A 24,211-nucleotide genomic window follows, 5' to 3' on the forward strand; every position below is an offset into this window, starting at 1 on the left:
CAGTGGGTATACCTGTGGAAGATTTTGTCGGGTTGATAGGTGTAAGAACTGAGTCTTAGATGCATTAAAAACAACCATATTTTTTTTTACCTCAGTCAGAGATACGAGCCAAGTCAGACATTAGGTGTGCCATAGCCTCATCCCTTGTTTGTTGAAGTAACTGTTGAGATGGGCGTTGCGGAAACCGAATGGAAAGGTGAAGGGTGGAGTCATCAGTGTATGAGTGGATAGGGTTAGATGTACAGCTTAGAAGATCATTGATGAATAAAAGGAAGAGAGTTGGTGATAGGACAGAGCCCTGAGGAACACCACTGTTGATAGATCTAGGAGAAGAACGATGGCCGTCTACAACAGCGGCTATAGAACGACCAGAAAGGAAGCTAGCAATGAAGGCACAGATAGAAGGACAGAAACTGTAGGAGGGCAGTTTGGAAATTAAAGATTTATGCCAGATTCGATTTATGCCAAACTTGATGGTAGGTTACTAAAAGAGGTGAAGAGTTTTTATGTAAATAGTAGAGCGTGTGTAAGAGTGGGAAATACTGTGAATGATTGGTTTCCCATGAGAGTGGGGCTGCGGCAGGGATGTGTGATGTCGCCTTGGTTGTTAATTTATATTAATGATGGGAGGTGAATGCAAGAGTTTTAGGTGTAGGTCTGAGTCTGGTGAATGTTGATGGTGGAGAGTGGAATCTAAAGCAGCTACTGTTTGCAGATGATACTTCACTGGTGGCTGATTCAGAGGAGAGATTGAGACAGTTGGTAGAGGAGTTTGGAAGGGTGTCTGAAAGGTGGAAATTGAAAGTACAGTAAATGAGAATATGAGTAAAGTGATGAAGTGAACGAGATCAGTAGATGGTAGGAGGATGAATAGAGTTTTGAATGGTGAGTTGCTTGAGGAGGCAGAGTTTTTAGGTATTTGGGGTCACATGTTGCTGTGGATAGAAGAATAGATGCAGAAGTGAAGTTTAGAATGAATGAAGTAGGAAAGGTGCTAGGAGGAATGAAAAAAGTGTTTAAATGTCGTTTGCTTGGAATGGATGTAAAGAGAAAGCTGTATGAGGGTGTTGTGGTACCGACTGCGATATATGGGGCTGAAACATGGAATATGGGTGTAGCAGAGAGGAAAGTTTGAATGTAATGGAGATGAGGTGTCTGAGGAGTATGTGTGGAGTGACGCGTATGGATCGAGTGAGAAATGATGAAGTGCGAAGGAGAACTGGAGTTGTTCGGGAGATGGTTGATCGAGTTGAGCACAGGGTGTTGCGATGGTTTGGGCATATGGAGAGAATGGATAATGAGCAATTGGTGAAAAAGTTAACTAGATCAAATGTGAGAGGTGTAAGGCTGAGAGGGAGACCACAAATAGGATGGATGGACAGTGTGAAGAGAGCGTTGGATGCGAGAGGGATGTCTGTTGAACAAGGAAGAGTAGCTGTGTGTGACAAAAATAAATGGAGAGAAATTGTGAATGAATAAATGATGACGCAGCCCTGATGGAATATTCTCCCGCATTTGGTCTGATCAGCTGATCAGGTCAGGTGCGGGTTAGGGGATGGGTCTATTATGATGTGGCAGGGGTAAACCAGCTCTGCTGTCGGGCCCTGCTGTGGATGTCTCTGATTGCATTGCGTAGTTGACCCTCGTGCGGTGTGGTGCGGTGAGGATCTGTCCCTTCTCCCCTTTGGGGCTAAGATGCGAATGAATGTGTTTGAATGGATGAGTAAATTGGGAGGGTGTCTTCCTGTCTCGGCTACCTCCCTTTCCTTGGGGGAAGCAGCCTAGGTATATAGAAAGATAGATAGATTTTCTAGACCTGGGAAAGACACGTGAGGAGCAGCTGAGGACCTACGGGACACAGGAGATGACAGTAGAATGACGGAGTCATTGACAGCATTGGTGAGCCAGGTCTTCATTCCATGGGACCTAGAGAGCAGAGGCAACAGGACGACACACTAGTCTGGAAGTTCATTCTCTATATACTTGCATATAGGTAGGATTAGGTGGTTGTGTCGGAGACAACACAGTTTTGAGGGAGGGGCAGTGTTGTGCTGGTAGGATTAGGCTAGTGGTTTATATCAGGAAATTTAAGGAACATTCTTGAAGTTCGACATGTCTGTTTGATTTTCTTTCTTTCCTAATTGTAAATTAGTTCTTCGTTATTATCATGTATTGTTAGTTTAAGTGCATTATTGCAAGGGGAAATGTGTGTATTCTCTTAGGCTATAAGATATGCATCATTGCTCAAGAAAACGTGAGTTCTCTCTTAGGCTTTAGAATATTCTGGGCTGTGTTAATGGTACGGTGGGAGGAGGGGGCATTGAAAGGGACCGTCCTGCCTCCAAGACATCATGAGTAACAATCAGTCAGGCAGTGGCCCAGTGGCAGTTAGTGAGCAAGAGCCATTCAGACAGTGAGAGTCAGAGAGTCTGTGTAATGAACAGTCAGTGAAGTCAGTGAGTCATCAGTCAGTTAGTCAGTGGTGGACAGACAGTTACAGAGTCAGTGACAATTTGTTAGTGAGTGGAACTCAGTGGGAGTCAGTGACATTTAGTTCTTGAGCGGGAGTCAAGCAGTGAGTCAATGACACACAGAGAGTAAGTGAGGACGTAGGTAGCGTGAGAGAGAAGCCACAGTGTTTTATAGATTTACCTCAGCTGTGCCTGGAAGGAATAATCTTCAAAGTGTTGTGCAGCCTTTGATTAACATCCTGGCATGTCTAAGCGTCATTCTCAACATATGAACGAACTTCTAAGGTGTAATAATGCAAACAGTGTGGTTGATGTTTACCACTGATTTTTTATTCCTGCTCTTATGCCAGTAGGATTAGGGTAGTGCTTTATATCAGGAGATGTGAGGAACATTATAGAAGTTTAATGTTGTGCCAAAGAATTAGGTTAATGCTTATGTCTGGAGATGAGGAACATTATGGAGATACTGGCATGTCTGTTTTATTTGTCATTTTATCTTACCTTACGAATTAGTTCTTGTCATTAGTGTTTCTGTGTATCTTGAAGTGTATAATTGGATTAGAAAATATGCGTTCTCTTCTAGGCCTTAGAATGTTCTGGACTGGACTGATAGGTGGAGTCGGGGGTGGGGAGGGGGGATATTTAAAGTGACCGTCGTGCGTCCAAGACAGCTCAATTTAGTCAGGGAGCAAGGATGTAGCCGACTGATAGTGAGAACCAGTGGCAGTTTAGTGAGAGTCGGTAATGGACAGTCAATGAACAGTGAGTCAGTGAACAGTCACTGAGTCAGTGGCGTACGGAGTTATTCTAGAGAGTTTGACTGAGTTTGTGGGAAACATTTTCCCCCAGAGCGGTTACGCTCTTTACATTGTAAAATAGTCTTTCCTGGTTAAAAGCATAGGAAAACCTGGAGAGCGTTAATAACTAATCAAGAGGTTTTATAACCCAGAGATTACATTCTCTTTAATAATTCTTATTATTAATAAATTACATGCTACTGCATGTAAACAATGTGGACAACTATATTTTAAATATATGTAATTGCTTGGAAAGTTCCATTGACCTAAACTGCGTCTGTGTGGTAGATGACGTGTCCTGAGGATGAAAAGCCCTTACATGAAAAGCAGATGTGGGTTTAGCATATTTACATAGATAAAGGGAATATTTGACTTGGCTTTAGTGTACTTAAAACTAAGATTAATTAGTTAGATTCACCTTGTATGTATCATGATGTAATCTAACTGTATTTAGCATTGTAGTTAATAAATAGTTGGCACCTCTTCAAATCCTATGAGGGAGAAGAAGCTCGCCATGTCTTTCTCACTCTGCTCCGAGGTCTGGTTCAAGTAGCACGTTGTAAATACGCACTTCAAGGACACTTGGAAGCCCAGGCAACCAACCTAAACATCAGGCTCGTCGCCATCTGTTGTCCGACTCTTTCTAGCTAAGTAACATTTATAAATGGGCCAATTCAATGGGGAATTAGCTAGGAGGTAGGAGAATAATAACTAGGTGAGTTGGAGTATCAGTTGCACCTAATCCTCCTGAGAGACTTATGTGAATTTACTTAAGGTCGTGTTAGACTAACACTCGTCAGACAAAGGAGTGTATAAATAATTTTCTGAGAGAATCAGTGAGTCAGACAGTGATAGCCAAACAGTGAAGGACGGATTAGTCAGTCGAAGTCAGTGAGAGTCAGTCAACGAACGGACAGTGAATGAGTAGTAGTGAGTGAGGACGGTGAGAAACGTCAGTGTTTTGCAAATTTACCTCAGCTGTGTCTTGAAGGAATAAAACCCAGAAGTGCTCAACTGCCCTTGATTAACTGCTTGGTCTATCTACGCGTCCCTCTCGACGTGTCAGCGGAGCCTGAAAAGAGTAACACTAATGACACTCAAGGTCAGAAGTCATGCTTTATTACTTCATATTCCTCTTTACATATTCGTTGTTAATCTATTCATTTAATTTTAATTAACTTCTTTATTTTCACCTTCAGACCAGTACCTATTCCAACCAGGAGCTTCGGCCATGCGTTTCGTCTTCCATGCTGGTACGCTCGATGAGGGCAGGCTGGGCTTCAGTATAAGGTGAGAAGGTTAATGATCATCATCACCATTGTTAACTTCATCATCATTATTGTCTTTATTTACTTCATCACTATCATTATCGTTATTAGTCATCATCGTCATCAGCGCCAGTGTTCATTTGTTCATCATCATTATCGTCCTGGCTGTCACCGTAGGTATGAAACGAGTTCCTCCTGATACCATTCGGTGGTCATTTTGTCACTTCATCATAAATTGTATTTTAGGGGCATTGCACACAGGAGATCTGAAGTTTTGTGTGTGTGTGTGTGTGTGTGTGTGTGTGTGTGTGTGTGTGTGTGTGTGTGTGTGTGTTCTTACCTAATTGTAAAAAGAACTAACTAAACAAGGAAATAAAGCGCCTCAGACCAGGACGGACCATACGTTGACAACTAAGGAACGGACAAAGGACATTCTGAGAGTGGGGACATGGAATGTGAGAGGAGTGAATGATGAAGTGAAAGAGAGAGAGATTGTTCAGGTGCTTGAGGATGCAAGAGTGGATATATGTGGATTGACTGAAACTAAATGGAAAGGTGAAAGGGTAAGAGACTGGGAATATGGTTTAGGTATACAGTATGTGCGGGAGTTAATGAGAATGAGAGGGCAAGAGAGGGAGTATGTCTGATGATATGCAAGAAGTGGAAGGAGAATATAAGAGAGTATGGAACAGTGGGTGCAAGGATTGTATGGGTGAGGATGAAAGTCGGTATACAAGCGTGGGCGATTGTATGTGCGTATGCGCCGACAGAGGACCGAGTGGCAAGAGTGAAAGATGAGTTTTGGGCATGCGTAGAAGCATGTATGGACAAATTTGAGAGGAGCGAGAGAGTGCTTTTGATTGGAGACATGAATGGCAAAGTTGGGAATGTACGAGTGGATGGAGTGGTTGCTCAGTGGGGTGTGCCAGCTGAAGTAGATGGGAATGGTAGTGCTTTGGTGGACATCTGTGCTGGTAAGGGGTTGGCACTAGCTAACACCTACTTTCGGCATAAGATGATCCACAGGTATACATGGAGAGTAATGAGGAGGATGGATGGTGAACTTGTTGAACGAAAGGCAATGATAGACAATGTTGGGAACGCTAATAAAAAGTAGCGGCGCTCCCATTCCCGTTACTAGCTCGAAAAAGTAGTGACGTTACTGGTTTCGCTACTTGATACGAAATGTAGCGGCGCTCTCGCTCCCGCTACTTTGGATAAGAAAAAGGTACACGAAGGAAAGGTTAACAAAAATCTGTGATATAGCAATACACTGTTTACTGTTTTGATAATATTAGGCAGTCTGAGTGGTTATGTTGTGTACAGTACCAGTAATGTCAGTAAATGCTTATGTTGAAAATAAGAAAACATCACATACATGTCTGTGTCACTTCAGTGAAGCTTAAGAGCCGAAGGTACAGGAAAAAGCTATGTACTGTATAATGTAACAAGTGTTCTTTTGCATTGTTACCTAATATACCTCCTGAAAGTAACATACTTAAATAAAAGGCAAAAACATGTGGCCTACCATTGATACATGTCACGGGGTTTTTATAATATCACGGTAATTTTGATATAAATGCTTAAATATTATTTAAATTGATAATAATATTCAATAATATTGAAGAGCAGAGACAATGATTGTCTTGCTACATCAAGCAACGATTACTTTACGCTGGCTTAGCACGATTCTCTGAGAACGAGAATTTATAAACTTCCTCAACAGTACACAGCAGAGACTAATTACTCACAATTGCTGAATTACTGTACTGTTAGCCTCTGGAGAAAGTTACATCACCCCTGACAATAAATAACTAATACTAATAATAATAACATCAGGTTCTTGCTGATGCATTAACTCCTGGCACAACGGATTTTAAGTTAATACAACAAGACTGGTCTAAGTACCAGTTATGAATAGTAAATGTTTATGCAAGCTAGGAGCTATATGGAAAATAAGCTTAATTTGGATTAAATGAAACAAGAGTTTACTTACATTAAGCTCAAAAAAGGAACTGTTAAATTTATTAATCACAAAAAATAAATTTAACGTTACAATTCAAATCAATTAAATGAGACGCACTCGCTCACTCACACAGAAGCTAAATACTTACGCCTAGGAAAAACACCTTAACTAAACTCTTAAAACTAGGAAATACACAAAAGAAATACCAGTCGATGAATGCTTTGTATCACCCAGGGGGTGGGAGTTTGAAGAAACTGATACTCTGTGGAGCTTGGGATGCTAGCTGACCTCTCTTCACTTCTGAGCACAGGACCTCTCTCCGTCAAAGCCACCACTAGACTGCCTTCAAATAATGTACAGGCAGGACGCACAAGCTACCAGAAGGCGTGGCTAACGGTTTAGGCAAGCAGAGGTGAACGATAAAGAAACAATTGTATCGCTCAGTAGAGCACTTAGTGACGTGCATTAAATCGGTCACTTTTGAAAGTGGCGAATGTTTTGAAAAGTATACTCCGAAATGGAGAGAGAAACGGTTAACTGAGCGATACACAGTGAGTTTTCCACTAATAGTTCGTGGCTTCTCACAAAAAGCAAATGTCGCGAATTGATTCGTGACATTACGCCCCTACGAAATTAAATTTTTTCCTTATGGGAACAAATTTGTGGATATATATATATATGTACACATCCTAAGTCATTTGCACAAGATTCACACTGTGGTGTGTGTGCTATCCTGCTACAGGAGAAAGTCGCAGTCGTCAGTGAGCGAAAAAACCTCGTATTTACGTTAATAGAAGCAAGCTTGAGGGAAAAACTCCATGACGACGGTGAAAATCCTGTACTCAGGTCAAACTGAGCGAAAATTCGCTACATTTACACTGACAACTAATTGTTGTGTAGCGTGGTGTATGTAATACACGGTGTAGGTGTGACAGTTGTAGTGTAACTGTACCTACGTGTAAAATGACATAGTAAATACTGTAATAATATGGCGACGACGAAGGCAGAGGAGAAGAGGCGGCAGTGTGCGGCAGACGATCAGCTGGCCTGCACAGCAAAACTGCTACACCCATTGCTGAACCTGCAAAACCAATTGAGGTGGAGCATCAAAAGTGTCAATGGGACAAAATTTTATTATGTTACAATTACTCTCTGCCTAGCAGTCAGTGCTACGACGTACATTCGAGGTCGCCATTAATTTTAGCACACGATTATGATCGGCAAGTTGAGAATCCTTGTGCAAACTCGGGTCTTCCATAGCCTCGAACTGCACACGGGTCCTCAACCTGTGCCTTAACCTACAGTTCTTATATTGATATCGGGGAGCTGAGAATCCTTGTGCAAACTTGGGTCTTCCATAGCCTCAAGTCGCCTCTGCGGAATTCTCACTTCCCCCTTAACCTACAATACAATACTTCTATTAGTACCGGGAAGCTGAGAATCCTTGTGCAAACTTGGGTCTTCCATAGCCTCAAGTCGCCTCTGCGGAGTTCTCTCTCGAACTTCCCCCTTAACCTACAATACAATACTTATATTAGTACCGGGAAGCTGAGAATCCTTGTGCAAACTTGGGTCTTCCATAGCCTCAAGTCGCCTCTGCGGAGTTCTCTCTCAAACTTCCCCCTTAACCTACAGTACTTCTATTAGTACTGGGAAGCTGAGAATCCTCATGCAAACTTGGGTCTTCCATAGCCTCAAGTCGCCTCTCAACTTTCCCCTTAACTTACGGTACATAATATGTATGTACAGGCCCTGGACATAATGTGTCCTGTGGGGCCAATGGGCGAGACGTCAGGTCTGCACCCACTTCACCACTACCCTGTCTCTCAACTGACTCAGAGATTACAGGTTTAGTTACAAATGGCACAGGAAGGGCATGTCCCTGATTAGTGGTGATACTTTGGCACACACTGCAGGAACGGACAAAACTATCTATGTCCCGTCCCATCCCTGGCCAGAAAAAGTCAGCTCGGATACGTCCCTGGGTCTTCCTTTTGCCCATGTGACCTCCTGAGGCTGAACAATGACCCCATTGTAACACTGCTAGGCGGTACTTGGCGGGAACGACAAACTGCAGTCGAACCTCGCCCTCGGGTGTTCGTGACTCACGGTAGAGCTGTCCTTCTTTACGAAGGAACTTGGCTCGACCTCCCCGTGAATACTTAATCACTCGACCCTTTTGTTTATTCCGCACGGCAGCAAGTGTCGGGTCAGATTGTTGTTCTTGCACAACAAGTTGGCTACACATCAGATCTTGCGGCGATTCAATGATCACTGGGGTGACACAGTCTGGAGCCTCAGTCATGGCTCGTGTTACCGCAGCAGCCGAAGTCTGAGTAGCGTCATCGGAGCAACTATCCTTGACTCCATTAATATTGCCTACTATACAGTCAAATAGAGGCTCTGGCATGACAACTGCAAGTGTCGTACCAGTATAAAATGGAGATGCCACCTGGATACATGCCTCAGGGAACAATCTCACTGATCCATCAATAAGCTTTGCATGGATCTGTCGACCTGTATACTGCTCAGGCCGAACTAAACTCTGCTTAACAGAGCAACCTGAGGAACCATTGTCTCTCAGGACCTTCACAGGAATCACCTCCCACAAACCCTGGCTGAACAAGGAAGGTACTGTCACCTGTGGGAGGGCCTGTGGAGGGAAGCAGCTAGCCACTCATGAGGCTGCTGAATTGATGTGGCAAACATTGTGCCTTGAGGGTTATATTGGGAAGATGGAACATTGGCCATCTGTGGAGGGGGGTTCACTGTCACTGTGGGACTAGTGAACTGTGGGGAAGTACCCACACTGGTAGGGACGTGACCACCAGACTGCTGCTGAGGAATGAAGGCTGCATTCGCTTCCTGCCTCTTTTGAGTTGGTGGTGAAAAACTTTGTCCCGTCGGTCGGTTGCGTGGCTGATACTGCTGCTGGTTAGGGTACTTGTTGTACCTCTTCCACTCAGGTTTCTGAGTGTTTTGCCCCTGGTCCTTCTGTGGTTTTGGACCTTGACCATTACTCTGAGAACGGCCTTGGTGCTGGGATTCAGTCTGAGACGGCTTCCCAGACTTGGCAGTATCTTTTCTGCTCCAGGTGTTTTGCTTACGAGCTTGATACCCGTATGCAGTAAAGAATGCGTCAGCCTTCTCTGCCATTTGGCTGGCATCTTTCACCTGGCAGATCTTAAGCTGTGCTATGAGCTCAGCAGGCCACGACCTCTCTAGCTGTGTACGCAGCATAAGGTCAATTATCCCCTCACGCGTGGAAGGAGTTTCATCTTTCTCCATCCACTCATTTAAGTAAGCTGTGAGACGATCAAGGAACTGAACAGCTGTCTCCTTGTCTTGGAGACGAGCTCGCATGAACTGAACTTTGGCGTCGTCTACTGTGAGACCATACGCCTTAATGAGTGCAGCTTTCATCATCTCATATGTGAGATTGTCTCCACGAATTCTGTGGAGAATATCGAGGGCAGGGCCCTCAAATAGGCTAAGAAACTGAAGCCGCTTAGCTGCCTCATCCAGTTGATATAAGTCTGCCATGTCCTCAAAACGAGCTATGTACGGCTCGATTCGCTCGCTTTCCTTGTATGAAGGAAGCTTGATGCGTGGGGTCGCCAGGACATGTGCAGGAAGAACGCTCGTGGAGCTTGGACCAACTGCACCAGATGTATCTGAAGCCAAGGAATCTCGCTTGAGCTTCATCATTTCATATTCGTGTTTTTCACGTGCCTCACGTTCGGCACGTTCGTGCTCTCGTTCTCGCTTGCGTTGTTCACGCTCGTATTCGCGCTGTTCTCGCTCGTGTTCACGCTGTTGTCGCTCTTTTTCTAACTCGAGCTCGCGTTGTTTCTGCTCGTGTTCGCGCTGTTCTCGCTCGTATTCGCGCTCTTTCTCACGCTGCTCTTGTTCATATGCACGCTCTCTTTCACGTTGTTCGCGCTGTTCTCGCTCGTATTCGCGCTGAATCTTACGCTCTTCACGGGCATCATTCTCGCGCTGCTGCTCCTGATTATGCCGTGAGAGTATATACTCTTTAATTTCGGTTGGGTCCGAAAGACCCATTTCTTTGGCTTCCTGTAAAAATACAGTAGTAGCCATTTCGCTAATTTATTAAGCAAACCGAAATAAAGTACTGACTGCTTAGCGACGAATACTAATAAACAAAAGTAAAGAGTACAGACACAAGCTAGTGGTGACCAGTCTTATCCAGTTAACTGGCAAAGAATAAATAAAAAATGTAAATGACTGGGAAGACTCAATAATAAACACAATGGTACGGCGACTTCCCAGAAGCGAATAAAATTGTCTGGCGTTACCAAAAATAAACTAGAGTTAAGTATTCTATTGATTAATAAAGCAAAATTCACTTGCTAAATTAAGGGTAAACACCAGTAAACTTGTGCCTATAAACTTTAATTATAAATACCTAAATATGAATGAGTGAGCACTATCTCGTGAATAGCTTTAGAGCTAGGAGTTAATATCCTGGAATGAGGTCGCCAATTGTCACGGGGTTTTTAAAATATCAGGGTACTTTTGATATAAATGCTTAAATATTATTTAAATTGATAATAATATTCAATAATATTGAAGAGCAGAGACAATGATTGTCTTGCTACATCAAGCAACGATTACTTTACGCTGGCTTAGCACGATTCTCTGAGAACGAGAATTTATAAACTTCCTCAACAGTACACAGCAGAGACTAATTACTCACAATTGCTGAATTACTGTACTGTTAGCCTCTGGAGAAAGTTACATCACCCCTGACAATAAATAACTAATACTAATAATAATAACATCAGGTTCTTGCTGATGCATTAACTCCTGGCACAACGGATTTTAAGTTAATACAACAAGACTGGTCTAAGTACCAGTTATGAATAGTAAATGTTTATGCAAGCTAGGAGCTATATGGAAAATAAGCTTAATTTGGATTAAATGAAACAAGAGTTTACTTACATTAAGCTCAAAAAAGGAACTGTTAAATTTATTAATCACAAAAAATAAATTTAACGTTACAATTCAAATCAATTAAATGAGACGCACTCGCTCACTCACACAGAAGCTAAATACTTACGCCTAGGAAAAACACCTTAACTAAACTCTTAAAACTAGGAAATACACAAAAGAAATACCAGTCGATGAATGCTTTGTATCACCCAGGGGGTGGGAGTTTGAAGAAACTGATACTCTGTGGAGCTTGGGATGCTAGCTGACCTCTCTTCACTTCTGAGCACAGGACCTCTCTCCGTCAAAGCCACCACTAGACTGCCTTCAAATAATGTACAGGCAGGACGCACAAGCTACCAGAAGGCGTGGCTAACGGTTTAGGCAAGCAGAGGTGAACGATAAAGAAACAATTGTATCGCTCAGTAGAGCACTTAGTGACGTGCATTAAATCGGTCACTTTTGAAAGTGGCGAATGTTTTGAAAAGTATACTCCGAAATGGAGAGAGAAACGGTTAACTGAGCGATACACAGTGAGTTTTCCACTAATAGTTCGTGGCTTCTCACAAAAAGCAAATGTCGCGAATTGATTCGTGACAATACATATATAGATATATTTTCAATTATACTTATTTAAGATATGTACGAAAACGAAGTAAAAATGAACTGAGGCTTTCTTTTAAAGGCTATTTATACAATAGCATTGTTTTTTCCATAACTTTAAACTGAAAGTAACATACTGTTACGAAATAATAACGTAGTAAGAATGTCTGAAAGAGAGAGTGAGGGAGAGAGCGGGAGTTAGAGACGGGGATACTTAGAGAGAGAGAGAGAGAGAGAGAGAGAGAGAGTGTGTGTGTGTGTGTGTGTGTGTGTGTGTGTGTGTGTGTGTGTGTGTGTGTTGCGTACATCTAGCTGACATCCTTATTTATCTTGAGGAAAGCAATCTTTTCAAAATCTGAATCAGACATGCTAGCTCGTTTCGGTCGCGGTATATATTTTCCTACAGAAAAGACTCTCTACAGCGGCACTAGAAGGAATTGCAGTGTTAAGTGTAGTGAACAATGATTAAAAATTCTTTGATGGAGAGCTATCACAATCAATATTTATTGATCCAGTAGGAGGACTGTTGAGAAATAGGGTCACTTTATTTGAACTCTGTTGAGCTTGATGAGCTCATTTAATTTTAAACACCCAAAGAAATCATGGTGTCATTATCATTCAATAAAGTAGCGAGGAGCGCGGTAACGCGTGAGTACGGCCAAAAAGTAGCGGCGGTATCAGTTCCACTACTGGCTAAAAAAAAATAATGGCGTTACCACCATCCCTATCAAAATAGTAGCGGCGCTATGTAGCGCCGCTACTAATGGCGCTATTCCCAGCTTTGATGATAGACTATGTGTGTGTGGATGAGCGAATGAGAAGACAAGTGTTGGATGCAAGAGTGTGGAGAGGGTGGGGGAATGGAGTATCAGACCATCACTTAGTGATGGCCAAGGTAAAGCTGCAAAGAAAATGGTTGAAGAGACGAAGGGGAAGACAGGAGGAAACAGCTCCTGTGAGAAGAGTGAAGCTGCAAGATAGTGAGAAAATGGCAGAGAATAAGAGCATAGTGGAAGAAAGATTGGGAAGGTATGAGTTAGAGCAGATGGAAGGGGTGGAAGACGTATGTAAGATATTCACCGATGAGATAGGCGCAGCGTGTGAGGTGTTTTGTGGAGTGAGGAGATGCAAGGGTGTGCAAGGGACAGCATGGTGGAATGATGAGGTGAAACGAGCTGTGGAACAAAAGAAAAAGGCATATAGTGAATGGTTAGCGAGTAGAGGTAGGGGAGAAGATGAGAGAGAGGTATATGTGAGCAGGAAAAGGCAGGTGGAGGAGAGTAAGAAGACAGTGGATGAAGAATTTGGGAGGAGTCTGAGTATGAAATGGAGGGAGAGTAAGAAATTGTTTTGGAAGGAGGTAAAGAAAGTAAGGCAGTGTGAAAGGGGAAATAGTAGGAGAGTGAAAGGTAGGAATAATAGATTGTTGGTGGGGAAGAGAGAGAAATTGAGGAGATGGAAGGAGCACTTTGAGGATTTGTTGAATGTAAAGAGTGAGAACAGTGCAAGTATAAGTGGTTGGGGAATGGCTGGGAGAAGAAGAGATGAGTGGAGGGAGGAAGAGATCAGTAGGGCAGAAGTAGTGGAAGCAATGAAGATAAAGATGAGAAGGCCCCAGGAATTGATAGAGTGTGTGGTGAAATGCTGAGGTATGGGGGGGAGATTGTTGTGGAGTGGATATGGAAGTTGTGTAGATTGGTTTGGGAAGAGGGAAGGGTTCCAGAGGACTGGAAATCAGGTATAATTGTTCCTTTATACAAAGGAAAAGGGGAGAAAGAAGTATGTGGTAACCATAGGGGTATTTGCCTTCTTAGTGTGACTGGAAAAATATATGGTAGAATACTCATTGATAGGGTTAGGCATATGACAGAGGAGCTAGTTACTCACTGATAGGGTTAGGCATTTGACAGAGGAGCTAGTTGAAGAACAAGGGGGATTTAGGAAGGGAAAAGGGTGTGTAGATCAGATATTTGTTCTAAGATGTTTAGTGGAGAAGTATCTAGAGAAGGAAAAGAAAGTGTATGCTGCCTTCATGGACTTGGAGAAAGCTTATGACAGAATAGATAGACAAGGAATGTGGAAGGTATTAAGAGTATATCGAGTGGAGGGGAAATTATTGAGAGTATGTACGAAGGAGCTAGGGCTACGGTGCGAGTGGATGGTGAGCTGAGTTCTTTGATCTCAGTGTGGGACTGAAACAGGGTTGTGTGATGTCTCCATGGCTGTTTAATATATACATGGATGGGGTTGTAAAGGAGGTGCAAGGGAGGGCAGTGGATGTGGGGGTGGCTTCTAATGAATGAGGGTGAGATTTGGAAGATTCCGGTGTTGCTGTTTGCTGGTGATACAGTATTGTTGCGTGAAGATGAATGGGAGTTGCAGGCTTTGGTGAATGAATTTGGGACAGTGTGTAGGAGGAGGAATCTGAAAGTTAATGTAAACAAGAGTAAAGTTATGGTGTTTGAGAGGATTGAAGTCACAGAGTGTACAGTGAGGTTGGATGGTGAGGATATGGAGAATGTGAGTGCATTAAAGTACTTGGGTAGTGTGATGAGTAAGGATGGAACGTTGGGAGATGAAGTGCGTGAAAAGGTACAGCAGGGAAGGAAGGTTGTTGGTTCACTGAAAGCAGTGATGCGAAATAGGGAGGTGAGTATGAAAGTTAAGAAGTCACTGCATGATAGTATTGTGATCCCTACCCTAACGTATGAAAGCGAGGCGTGGACCTTGCAAGAGGGGAACAAGTCAAGAGTGAGAGCAGTGGAAATGAGTTACTTGAGAGGAGCATGTGGAGTGACATGGAGGGACAGGTTGACGTATGAAGATGTGAAGGAACGTTGTGGGGTGGATGTGGATGTGGTTGAGAAGATGAAGAAAAATACACAGAGGTGGTTTGGACATGTGGAGAGAATGGAGCATGAAAGACTGACTAAGAGGGTGTATGTAGGTGAGGTGGAGGGAGGGAGAGGGAGGGGTAGACCGAGGATGAGGTGGAGGGATAGAGTTGAGAGGTATATGAGCTAGGGGGGAGTGAGTTGGGGATAGGGTAGTCAAATGGTGGGTGACAGAGCGACTTGGAGGGGTTTTGTCTGCAGCCACCCTTTGCGGGATTAGGGCGTCGGGCTATAGATTGTGTGTGTGTGTGTGTGTGTGTGTGTGTGTGTGTGTGTGTGTGTGTGTGTGTGTGTGTGTGTGTGTGTGTGTGTGTGTGTGTGTGTGTGTGTGTGTGTGTGTGTGTGTGTGTGTGCTTACCTAATTGTTCTTACCTAATTGTATCTGTACAGGAATGAGTCAAGCTCGTACTGTCCCCCGTCTTAAACCATTTTTATCGTACATATCCTTAAAGTTATGAATTGTTTTGGCACACACTGTTTCATTCGTTAATCATTTATGTTTATTTTCTCCTTCCCTGATATGCATTTATATAGCATAATCATGTCTCCTCTTTTCCTCCTCTCTTGTAGTGTAGGTAGATTCAGTTTTTCTAGTTTTTCTTCGTAGCTTAGATCCCTTAAGCTTGGTACCCATCTTGTAGCGGCCGCCCTTTGAACTTTTTCAATCTTATCTATATGTTTTTTGAGATGAGGACTGCAGACTACTGACGCATACTCCAGGGTTGATCTGATGAATGATGTTATTATCTTTCTTAGCATGTCTTCACTGATGTATGTGAATGCTATTCTCATATTTGCAAGCAGTGTATACATGTTCCGTACCTTCTCACTGATGTGGTCAGCCAGAGATAGTCTGATATTGATAATCACACCTAGGTCCTTCTCTTTGTCTGATGTGTGTAGGGTTTTACTTCCTAACTTATAATCCCAGTCAGGTCTTTTTCCCTTTTACCAAACTTGATTGCATGACACTTGTTCACATTGAATTCCATTTGCCATGTAATGTATTGGTCCATTCATGAAGTTTATTTAATTCTACTTGTAGCTCTTTACAAGAGTCTGAGTTAGTAATTCACCTTTGTATTTTTGCATCATCAGCAAACATATTTAGATAGCTTTCATTTCCTATGTTACTGTCTATTTCATTTATATACACTAAAAACATAACTGGTGCCAGCACTGAGCCCTATGGAACTCCGCTAGTCTCTTCCTTCCATGATGAGTAATTTCTCCTTAGTACTGTTCTCATTTCTCTTTTTTTGAGAAAATCTTGCATCCAACAATACAGTTTGCCTTGGATTCCTCCTTGATGGTACAGTTTCCATAAAAGTCTTTGGTGCGGTACTCTGTCAAATGCTTTCTTGAAATCTAAATAGATACTGTCCACCCATCCTTCTCTTTTCTGTAATGTTTCTGTTACTCTATCATAGTAGCTCAACAAATTAGTAACACATGATTTTCCCTTTCTGAAACCAAACTGTCTTTCTGTTATCATACTGTGTTCTAGATGATTTACCCAAACTTTTCTTATCACTTTTTCTAATACCTTGCTTACAACACTGGTTAGCGATACTGGTCGGTAGTTGAGTGGATTTTGTCTATTCCCTTTCTTGAATAAGGGGACAATGTTTACTTTCTTCCAAATATTAGGTAATTTACCTTGTCCCAAGGATTCCTTGAAAATTAAAGATAATGGTTTACTTAACTCCTTTGCACATTCATGTAGCACCCAACATAAAATTTCATCAGGACCATTTGCTTTTCCTTTGTCTAATTTACATAACTCCTCCTGGATTTCTTTTTCTGATATTTGTATATCTGGTAGTATGTGTGGGCATGCCTGTTCCATATAATCCCTCTCAAAATTATTTTCTTCCGGTAAAAATTGATTGGAAATTCGTATATAATGCTTCACAGACATCCTTCTCTTGTGTTTTTTTTTTTTTTTTTTTTTTTTTTTTATGTGACTGACTCTGGGCATAGGCTTCACAGCCTGATTTCAAGGCCCAGTAGTCCTCCTACGTACCGCACACCTCTACATGTCACCACTTCGGCGCTAACACCCATCGTCCATACAGAATACATGCTAGGGCTGTCTCATATAGGACTGACGTATTGGTATTAGCGGGGGTATTTTTACGACATGTCGGCGGGTCTTCCGGTAGATCAGTAAAGTCTGATTTTATGAAATTCAAATCCTTAAAACTGTTCCCTGCCTCAGCGGGATTTGAACCCGGGTCCGTCAGGACTGCAGGCCAACTCTCTACCGATTGAGCCACCGCCTCCCCTCATCTGTAATTAACCGTATTTTATCTTTTACTTTGGTTTTGCTTCGGATGTAGCTGTAAAATACCTTCGGTCGATCACTACTTTTATTTACGATATCCCCTTCAAACTGTTTTTGGGCTTCCCTCCTTATTCTTATATAATCGTTTAGTGCCTGTTTGTAATTATTATATGCCCTTTCACTATTGTGTCTTCTTTATCTGTTCCACAACAAATCTCTTTTTTGTTTTGATTTTTGTACATTCTGTATTAAACCATTTCTTTATTTTCTTTTCTGCTTCTTTGTGCTGTGGGATGTACTTCTGGACTCCTATTTCATAAAGTTCACAGAATTTTCAATATATAACATTTAAATCTTGTCCTCTAAGCTCGTTTTCCCAATCTGTTTCTATGACGTATTTCTTTAGGTCATGGTAGTTGCCCTTTTTGTAGTTAAGGCTCTTTTTGTAACTTTCATTACTATTAACTATGTCATATGCAATCCTGAAGTTGTAATTTAATACTGCGTGGTCACTTTTGCCGAATGGAGGGTGATACATTATATTGTCAATATCATTTTCTTGCCTAGTAAATATAAGATCTAATACTGATGGTATGTCAAGTCCTCTTTTTCTGGTGTTTTCTTTTGCATGTTGTGTTAGGAAAAACTCTTGCACAAGATCCAGGAGCTTTTGGTCCCAACAGCTTTCCTGGCTTTTTATATGTAGAGTATTCCAGTTAATATTTGTATTGAAATCTCCAGTTAGTATAATTCTTCCAGATTTCTCCTCCATTCTATGTAGTAATGCTCTTAAACTTTGAACTGTACTCTCTCCCAGGTCTTCATATTCCCCTTTTTCCCAAAGTGTTTGATATGGGTGGCATGTATAAATTTGCCACAGTTACTTTCCCTTCAGACGTACTAATCTCTACTGCGATCAGTTCTACCTGTGAGGGTACATCTAATATACTATAGCACTAACTGTGTGTGTGTGTGTGTGTGTGTGTGTGTGTGTGTGTGTGTATTTTGGGCAGCCGAAACTACATATTCAAATCGCACCGGAATTGGCACAAATATTGCAAAAAATTCGCTGATGTGAAAAACTTGGTCCCATCACGATTGAAAATCTTTCACTATATTTAATGAGCGATCACATTTTGACCAAAAACGCCTCTCCCGAAGCCTGGCGTAGGATCTCCGTAGAATTTTTTGCCCATAGCTATAATATATTTATAGCAGCACAAGAGCCCTCGACAGGAGCAAGTGCGAGGGGCCTGAAGGGCCCACGAGCACTTGTCTAATTCTATTTCTTTGACTTGCAGATTTTACTTTGTTAATATTACAATTCCTCCTCATTTTTTTAAGTTCCTGTCTCTTCTCCATATATTGTATTCCTCCAGGTTTTGTGTATCGTTTGATATCCTTGGTGTTAATTTTGTTTCAGTTAGGCAAATGATATGTGGTTCCTTTTCTTTTATACAATTATTCATCTCTAGTAATTTAGATACCACTCCATCTACATTAGAGTACATCAACTTAATCATCTTGTTTACATACTTTTCATGACTTGGGTTTACTACCTTTCACCTTTTTATTCCTTCCTGTTTATATACCACTTTCGAACCTGCAGTCCAATTACTTTGTAAAAAAATGTGTTCTTCTCTTCCTCTGATCTTCCCTCATTCTTTGTTTTTGCTTCCTTCCTCTTCTCTTTTAGTAATCCAAGTTCCTCTTGAGTTAGGCATCTTTATATCCATACATTTTTGAAGTCCTCTTTTTCCATAAGTTTGTTTGCATTTTTCAGTATTTCCTCCACGGTGTTTACACTCTGGAAGATTACTTTCAGGGGCCTTGATTTATTTCTCTCATATTTCCCTAGCCTTTTGTGTTCCTCTGTGTGTGTGTGTGTGTGTGTGTGTGTGTGTGTGTGTGTGTGTGTGTGTGTTCATACTGATGTGAAGTTTTCATACTGAAACAATATATTCGTATGTGTAATTACTGTATCCCATCCCTAACAATAAACGATTCTATTTTTTAAATAAATATATTTAATTATGTGCGTATGTCAGACATACGTCGGGGCTGGTGCTGGCTCAACCTTGATGCTGGGGTTGGTTGTTCCTGTAACTGCCGTCATTATATCTCAATTGGGCGAGCTGTTGATAAATTCTCCCCCTGTGAGGTTTCCTCTTGCTTTTTGAACCTGCCTCACATCCTTGGGTGGGAAAAAGAGATTGGAATGATACTGGTGATGATTGGTGTGTGACTTCCTCCTGACAACCCAGCTCATTCTCAACTTCCTCCTCCAGATACGAACTGCTGACGACGTGCACCGGGCCGTACCAGACTCAGAACCCACCCATCACTCCCATCCCCGGCACCAACTCCCCTCCCCACTGCTACACCCGCATCACCGACACCAGTGGCACCGTCAACACCCCATACCACCCCAGGAACTACCCCGCACATATGGACTGTGTTTATGAGTTTATCAGGTAAGAGAGAGAGAGGGAGAGTAATTAAAAAAAGAAAGGATAGCGTACATTGGGATAATACAGTATAGGCAAAATGATTTGAAAGAGAGAGAGAGAGAGGCGTAGAAGCAGTAAGAGAGAGAGACAGACAGACATGAGCAAGGACAGGAAGAAGAGGGACTGGGACGGAGGTAGATAAGGACAGGAGCAGGGAGAAACACAGGAACAAAGACATGAATAGTGACAGGCATTTATGAATTTTATAGGTGAGAGTGTGTGTTTGTGTGATTTTTTTTTTTTTTTTGCCTATTGACCATTGGGGCCTAAGCCCCTGGTTTTAAAGGCATATATATATATATATATATATATATATATATATATATATATATATATATATATCATCATCAGCCGTTGAGGTCCACTGCAGGACCGGCCTATCCCTACCGAAGCAGGGACGATACAGCCAATGTATCTCTACCTAGTGGCTTAGGCTATCTGATAGAGACTGTATGTAGGGTGATAAGTGCTTGTGAGTGTGATTGTAGTGGCTTTGGATGTGTGTGCAGTCTGTGAACCAAGTGTAATCGGCCCGCCTTAAGCCGATTGGGTGCAAGCATACTAGTATGCGACACCGGTTCAACCACAGCACCCCTTGTGTCCGCCAAAGTAGCAAGTGGCTTGGTGAACGCTTCCCAAAGTTTTTACAACTCTGGCGGGAGGTGAACCCAGGCTCACCAGCGTGTGAAACGCACACTCTACCACTGTACCACAGAAGCTCCATATAGAGAGAGAGAGATAATAAATATTATATACTTATTTATTTATTTATATTTACACACATAGATAATTACCCACATACACAATATATATATATTATATATATATATATATATATATATATATATATAGATATATATATATATATATATATATATATATATATATATATATATATATATATATATATAATATGCCTTTTTTCATTATTTTTATTAACCGTTTTATTTTTTTCATATTACAGTACATAAGAAAAAAAGGAAACTTAATCTAATATCCTAAAACTAATAAACCTAACAGCAAATCGCTTACCTGTACTAAAGCTTAAAGATATAAATAACTAAACCTACACTAATGTGAAAAATACCTGGACCAGGAGAACACCATCGACTGCCTTTCTACATTACACACTTGCACTCAACTGCTGACTGTTGGTCGAGGTACATGGATTAATCTAGCGGACATCGGTATATGAAAGAGAACCAGAGGAGTAAGAACTATTCTATATGCATCAACTGTCGCCCTTGATTATGAAAACTTACACAAACAAATTGAAGTCATATACATATTTACAAACTGGGAAAGCACGTCGTTCAGCAAGACACCATCGACTGAAAGTGCCCAATACCTTTGTATATTGCACACTTGCACTCATCAACTGATGACTGTAAGGCGAGGCATCTGGTTTAATGTAAGGGACATCAATATCAGAAACAGGTCAGTCAGAAGCAGGAACTATTTCAAATATGTCAACTGTCAACCCCAGTTAAATAATACAATATATACTGTACATATTTACAGTTGATAAAAACGATAGCCATACAATAAAAAAGTCACATCACTCTGATCAATCCGGCCTCTCTCAAGAAAGCCATCAATTTATCAATCATATTATATATAGCCTACTCCCATCACCCAGGATGTTGGAAAGGGTGAAGGGGATGTCTGCTGCGCTACAGTGATTAATAGGTGAAGCACGCTTACGAATAAATAGCCGACAGCGCACGATGATATGACCGAAAGATAACACTGCACCGCATATGTCACAGTGCTGTGCAAATCGTCTCTCAATATATGATTTCATGTGGGTCATCATCGTGCAATTCATTCTTATTCTTGCCAAGATTCTTTATTCAAAGCGACTGGGACGATTGGCTGAGTCCCTGTTGCCAGGGAGTGGCTTGGATGTTGGCATACTGAGTGACTTTGCCACAGAAGTTCTATTGATTTTATTTTCGAGGGAGACTCTCAATCGTAGATTACAAGGAGCGTCCCAAGTTTCCATGGGCTTCACAGCCGACTTCGCAAGTAAGTCAGCCTGTTCATTGCCATAAATACGGCAATGACCAGGCACCCTACTCAGCGTGAAGGACTTGTCGCTGCATGAATGCAGTTTATTAATGATGCGACCCCGGATCTCATGAGAATCCGTAGTGCAAGAAGCAATTGCCAGAAAGGCAGACTTGGAGTCTGAAAACATGACCAATGAGCCATGTGTAGAGTCAAGAGCATAGTCTATAATTTTGTTAATAGCATAAAATTCTGAGGTAAACACAGATGTATAAATCGGCAACCATAACCTGAGGGAACATTCAGTCGACCACACACTAGCACCCACACATTCACCCGACTTGGAGACATCGATTTACTTGGTGGGACCCAAAGTGACGAATGATGATGTTGCGAAACAAGTTGTGGACCTCTGCCTCCGGCGCCTTGGTCTTCGGTGCTGGGAGCCATGTAGCATCAACGTAAGAGTTGGGTAGCTCCCAGGGCTTTTTATTTTTAAGCACCAACTTGTCACAGCCACTGAGGCCCACACCTAGCTCCTGAGTCAGTAAGTGGAGGCGAACGGCAAGTGGCCGACGAATCTCCCGCATAAGATGGTGATATCGACTCAGGGGGGTATAGGTCACATTCCCGATATCACTTTTCCTAGATCTTCTTATCTCATAAGACAACAGCAGGTGGTTGCGTCGAATACAGAGGGAAGGTACATTCACCTCCACATCCATATGAGCTACACATGTACACCTCAAGGTTCCAAGACCGTCCACGAGCAATTATTCTGTAATACATCCAACCTGCTCAGTGTAGTATCGGATAACAATCCATAAACCTGTCAGCCATAGTGTAGCTTAGATCTAGCAAGGGACTTTTACACCATTAATAAAAATTTTCTGACGGCTTCCCAGGTAGTACCCGCTAGGTACTTAAGGAACTATTTAATGGTTTATCACAATGAGCAAGCAAATTATTAACATGAAATTTAAAGATCAACCTACGATCAAATGTGAAGCCGCAAAACTTTAAAGAGTTTTGGAAAGATACCGCCTGATTATCCAAAGTCAAGTGCAAAGCAGGGACGTTACGAGTGGTAAATATTACAGCAACACACTTGGTGACGGAAAATTTCAATTTCCACTGCCAGGCCCACTGGTGGACGGAATCAGTGGTTGCTTGAATCCTCCCAGCTGAAAATTTTGCATTACTGAAAAAGTGCCATATTGCACAATCGTCAGCATAGGGAGAGTACTTAAGATTCCTCGGGATGGGAGCTGATAACCGAATATCATTGTTAATAATGCTAAACAAAATGGAACTAAGCACACTTCTCTGAGGCACCCCGTTTTCTTGGATAAATATATCTGATATTATATTACGGGGCAGTTTGAGAGAGAAAATTCTGTCCCTTAAAAAATTGGAAATAGAAATAGGCAATTTACCTCTTAAACCAGGAACAAAGAGCTTCCTTAGTATACCGCGTGACTGCGTCATGTCATAGGCTTTATGAAAAGCCAAGAACACCAATATCATGAATTCATTATTGGCAAATGCCCCTGAAATACAATGGTCCATATTAATCAGATTAATGATCTAGTGAACTTCTGTATTTACGGCAGCCACATTGTCCATCATTTAACAAATTCTTCGACTCTAAAACAAAAAGAAGCGTACTATTAACCATTCGTTCCATGACCATAGATAGGCAAGAAATCAACAAAATAGGACGAAATGAAGTGGGATTTATAAGATGACTAGCCTGTTTAGGTATCAGTATGACGTGCGCAAAGTGCCATGAGTTTGGGAACGTTCAGGACGCCCAAATCTCATTGTACAGTGCTAACAGCTTAATCTGTCCTGATTAAGAAGCTGGATCATACTGTACGTGATGGTATCTGGACCAGGACTGGTGTCTTTACCGGATTTTACGGCAAGGAGCAGTTCATCTCTCGTAAACTCTTGGTTGTACCGGGAGTCTACGTCTTCTGTGGCAAAGTCTAATATTTGTAGCTCAGCCGTGCGTTTATGTTGTTGAAAACGCTAATCGTAATTGGCTGAGCTAAGTACACACAGCAAAAAAACTATCGTTACAGGGGGGTCCGATGTGTTTCATACTGAACAACCTGGCTGTCTCGCTAGGGTTGGTAAGCCTGACAGTGGGCGAGTTGCCAAATAGGACGAGGTAGAAATATGCATGGGAGAAGCAATGGATATAGCTTATAATAAATATGCAGCAAACACACGCAGGGATACCAATGGAGGAGGCTGTTATCAAAAACCTTCATTCGTGTGTCATTTTATATCGCGCAGAAGGCGTAACGATAGTTTTTTTGTTGTGTTTACATGAGAAAAACTCCTGGCAAGGGTGTTAGCTACGACCACGGGATCATCATAGATGCTGTTATTCACCTGCAAGGTGGTCACAGGGATGTTAGGGTGCTTATTATTCAGTATTTTC

General features: G+C 41.9%; 1 protein-coding gene across 1 annotated transcript in view; it reads left to right on the top strand.

Annotated features, from left to right (window-relative positions):
- LOC145400178 (neuropilin-2-like) overlaps positions 1-24,211 on the top strand; it is a 226,054-nt gene that overhangs the window by 195,890 nt on the left and 5,953 nt on the right. The window contains exons 6-7 of the mRNA XM_080272691.1: positions 4,468-4,558; positions 19,528-19,713. Coding sequence (XP_080128817.1) covers positions 4,468-4,558; positions 19,528-19,713 — 277 coding nt within the window. The remainder of the gene's footprint in view (positions 1-4,467; positions 4,559-19,527; positions 19,714-24,211) is intronic.

Source organism: Coenobita brevimanus, chromosome 51 (assembly GCF_032717465.1).
Source record: "Coenobita brevimanus isolate Jiangsu-jjx chromosome 51, ASM3271746v2, whole genome shotgun sequence".
Lineage (NCBI taxonomy): Eukaryota > Metazoa > Arthropoda > Malacostraca > Decapoda > Coenobitidae > Coenobita > Coenobita brevimanus.